Source organism: Bidens hawaiensis, unplaced genomic scaffold (assembly GCF_021521415.1).
Source record: "Bidens hawaiensis isolate Kalapana, Puna unplaced genomic scaffold, B.hawaiensis_p1.1 tig00009086_1, whole genome shotgun sequence".
Taxonomy (NCBI): domain Eukaryota; kingdom Viridiplantae; phylum Streptophyta; class Magnoliopsida; order Asterales; family Asteraceae; genus Bidens; species Bidens hawaiensis.
The window spans coordinates 849,196-853,290 of record NW_027491668.1 but is presented as its reverse complement, the minus strand read 5'-3'; the positions used below and the strand labels follow the sequence as shown (position 1 = coordinate 853,290).

Here is a 4,095-nt window from a genome sequence, read left to right as displayed (position 1 = left end):
GAGGACGTTAATGGCGGTGATCAGGTACTTTCTATTATTGTTTAAATTACTTTTTATCTTCGTGTTATTAACATTGATCTATAATGTTGATAAACAGCCACCGCACCATGAGGACCTGCAACACGTTTCGCATGCATGTCGCGCCGTGCTTTTGGATACGACCACTGACGCCCAACTACAGAGAGTGGAGCAGGGAATGTTACAGCTCCAGCGTTAGATGGCTTGGGTGGTTGGGTTTATGTCCACCCAGCAGTGTGGTGATGTCTACACACCACCAAATCACGTTTCGTCCACGAGGCCAGCACGTCATGCCACCAATCGAGCACGCCAGGCGTCATGCCACATAGATATTATTTTTTTAAACAACATTTTTTTTCAACTTAAATTCACCAAACCATTAGGTCATGTGTAAACTTAAAATCAATTAAAAAGACCATTTACAAAATCCAATGAAATTTCTAAAACAAATTATCAATGTAAAACTACTTTAGACTTAGCTCAAACTAGAGCTATTTTAAATTAAACGAGTTTGAGGTAAAGACCAGGTTTCACATACTAATATGTGCATACACTAGGCCGAGTCGGATTGATCCATGCCTACAACCAACCGAACACCCCCTAATTTGTGTAAACTTAATCACGTGCACGTACTGTTCCTCACAAAGTTTTAGAAACCGTTTTCGTACCGGGTTTGGCTTAAAATGGTACAATCAGTTGTGCCAGATTGTATCGAACGGTTCAACCGAGTTGGCTAATTAATCCAATAACTCTATAAAATTACAATTTCAACTAAAAAAGTTATCTAAAATTACATGATTCCAAAATAAAAAATAATCTAAACACCAAAATGTCCCTGGTCGAAGAGATGATCCTCCTTCCAACGGGTCAGTCAGGAAATTCACAAGTGCTTTTTTATTAATAGATATTCTAGAATTGAGAGCTATTCGATTCAATGGTAAATTGATCGGATGCCTAGGGGTAAACTGATCGAAGGCCGCTAGGTTAATACTTATAATCAGAAGGTAAACAGTTCACGGGTGAGTTGCTAAAATCTTCAGTATCACCAGCAATCCCACACGATTCAAACCATAAACTGTTTGCCCAATTTACCATACATAAACGTACCGAGCTAGTTAGCGACAACTAGAGGCGGGCAAATAAACCGGTTAACTGAACCGATCCGAAAACTGAATTGAAATCGAGTCGGTTTGAAACCGATTACATAGAAATCGGTTTGGAACCGATTGAAACCGTAGGCTCGGAACCGGTTTGTAATTTTCTCCACCAAAACCGGCTCCAAACCGGTTAACCGAACCGAAACCGGTCAAAACCCGAACCGAAACCGATCAAAACCAGAACCGAAACCGCTCGTACCATGGTAAGAAACCAGTTTCAACCCAAACCGAAACCGATCATAAACCGGTTTTGACTTTTGTTGACCAAACCGAAGCGGTTTTAACCCAAACCGGTTTTGAGTTTAACCGGTTTGTGCACCTCTAGCGACAACCGGGCCGTATAATATAACCCGGTTTTTAAAACATACACCCAAACACCCCTAATTCTATTCTAAACCTTGTATATTACAGATGCTCATGGTCCATACCTGCAATTAACCTAACCTAACCTAACAATTATATACCAATACCATTACCATCTTCATCAAAACTAACAATAATAAATCATCATATCTTGTTTCCATCAGGTATATCTCCATTTCATATATTTAATTTATACGATAATTTTAAACCAATACGTAATCCGATTCAGATCCGATTTGTTCTTCGATTCATGTTTTCGCTTGCGCGATTCATTGTACGAATCGGATGTGTTAATTTAGATGCTCAATTGCTTGCTTTAGGGTTTATAATTGCTGACGCTTTGTGCGTATTATTGAATTTAGGATTATTATTGCTGATACTTATTTTTTAGGGTTTTTTCTTTTTTTTTTTAATTAGATGAATTTGTAAGATCTACGTGTATTCTGACATTTGACAACAGTATGGTTGAATTATTGCTACTTTAATCTGTAATAATAATCAGTTTTACTTCACAAATAAGTACTACTTATAGGTTCAGTCTATGCAGTCAATATCGGTGGTATCTCGGTTATCGGTCCTCATGTGACATGTCGGCCAGAATATCGGCACCGATAATATCGGCGATGTTGATATTCCCGATATCATTGTTTTAAGTCTTATTTTTTAGTGTTTAATGCTAGTGTTTTGAGTCTTAATCAGTTTCTACTTGCTACAATTGTTAAGTGTTTTGCAAGTTGCAAAAGGTTAATTTGTTAAGAGTAGGAGAGTTTACTGAATTGTTAGTGTTAAAGTGCTATATATATATATAAATTCTGCATGATATTAAAATTACTGATATCCCACCACGATAACTGATATCTCAAATATTGGTCCTCGACCGATATCCGATATTTTTCCGCATTAACTGCTTAGGGTTCAGTGAAGGATATTGGGTCTTTTTCACACTGTTTGTATGTGTATTACAGAGAGTTAAAGTGTAGGTTCATCAGATTTTTGATTGATTTGTTTTAAGATAGACTGGTTCTTTGCGAATTTGCATAAGTGCGTCTGTATTATCCGTCTGTGATGTAGGTTTGGTATCTTAGTATACCAACCTTTCGATTTGGATGATTTTTTGAGTGGTTTATTTTGTTAGTTAGGTGCCTTTTATCAAGTGAAATGCTGCATGCATTCTTTTGATGAATGAGGTATTTTTAACATTGCATACAACATCCTTCGTATTTTTTTCGGTAGTATGTGACACACTTACGTTTTGATGCATTTGTATGTAAAAGAATTGCACTAAAATGCAGCAGCTTTACATATTTCAACCACTAGCTGTCGGTACATTCAACGCATCAGAAAAGTATGTTGCATACAGTGGGGGGAAAACAATGTATGTTGTACACAATGACTAAAGGTGAAAATATGTTACATTTTGGTGCAATTAAGCTTCTTATTTCGTGGGATCTTTTCTTACTTCTTTTAGGGTTGATTATTGGCTTGCAGTCACTCTTTTTGTCAATAAATATAAGAATAAAATGTTTATTTCCCATTGTATGCAAGTAATCATCTATAGATAGTAAAATGGCGACATTGCACCAAATTTGAAGACGTTGCGATGTACTAGTCAGCATTTTACCTGATATAGAAGATTATTATTTATTACACATAATGGTAAATAAATAAACATATGTGCATATAAAGGAAGAAAAACATTTTTTACATACAAAGACAGCGTGTGAAAAGAAATTATATTTAGGTGAAATAAACTAATAAACCCCTGTATCTTATTGCAGTTTGTTTCTGCAGATTATGTGACAGTGCTGCTGTTAAACTCCCGGTTGCATAATATTAATGGCTCTAGATGGTGTAATAACGTCACCTCACCGGAGAACTCAAACAGTATTTTCTTTAAACTCACCAAAAAAGAATTACGCAATGGGAAATGAATTGGGTAGCTTCTCCACTGTTATCAGGCGGCATCGCTTCCTATTAACCGCTCTTGCTCTCCTTGCTTTCTTGTGCACTGTTTATCTCTATTTTGCTATTACTTTAGGGGCTGCTGGTGATTTGTGTTCCGGGTTGACTGGAACTGAGAAAGCATTATGCCATGTTCAACTTGTGAAAGCGTCAGTAGCTAAAGGAAAAATGAAATTTATATAATGTTTTTAAGTTATAATAGTGTGGTTTTTGTGTTTATCATGGCTTCTTTTTGATACCGGAAACAAAAGGGAAATAAGTTAAGTGAAATGTTAAGAAACGAGACTGTGCTTTACTAAATTAGTCTGACACCCGGTTGGGATATGCTTGGTGGTGGTTATACCTAGACATGTACAAATCGGTTTACGATCCTGGATCGGTTCGGGTTATAAATTGATCCAGGTTAGTCTATGTTTGGTCAAAACCGGTTTGGGCCAAACTGAACCGGGCTGGGAACCAGTTTAGAGGCAGGGTTGTTCAGTCCTATCTTGACAGGTTTGGATTGGGTTGAAACCGGTTTGGGACAAAGAAACCGATTTTTGGCATGTTTTTTTCGAATCTAGTCATTTTCAAACCGGTTTGAGGGAACACAACT

General features: G+C 37.0%; 1 protein-coding gene across 2 annotated transcripts; it reads left to right on the top strand.

Annotated features, from left to right (window-relative positions):
• Positions 1–1,661: 1,661 nt before the first annotated feature.
• On the top strand, positions 1,662–3,688 carry LOC143531201 (uncharacterized). 2 transcript variants are annotated; one of them, XM_077026547.1, is made up of 2 exons: positions 1,662–1,702; positions 3,330–3,688. In XM_077026547.1, the coding sequence occupies exon 2, from the start codon at positions 3,375–3,377 to the stop codon at positions 3,681–3,683; it is 309 nt and encodes a 102-aa protein (XP_076882662.1). In that variant the 5' UTR covers positions 1,662–1,702; positions 3,330–3,374; the 3' UTR covers positions 3,684–3,688. The 2 variants fall into 2 exon arrangements, with proteins under 2 accessions (XP_076882662.1, XP_076882661.1); XM_077026546.1 differs by having other exon boundaries at positions 1,667–1,702; positions 3,317–3,688.
• The last annotated feature ends 407 nt before the right edge of the window (positions 3,689–4,095 follow it).

Bases quoted from the DNA above. Each gene is read 5' to 3' on its own strand.
- LOC143531201 (XM_077026547.1), top strand. From the start codon at position 3,375: ATGGCTCTAGATGGTGTAATAACGTCACCTCACCGGAGAACTCAAACA.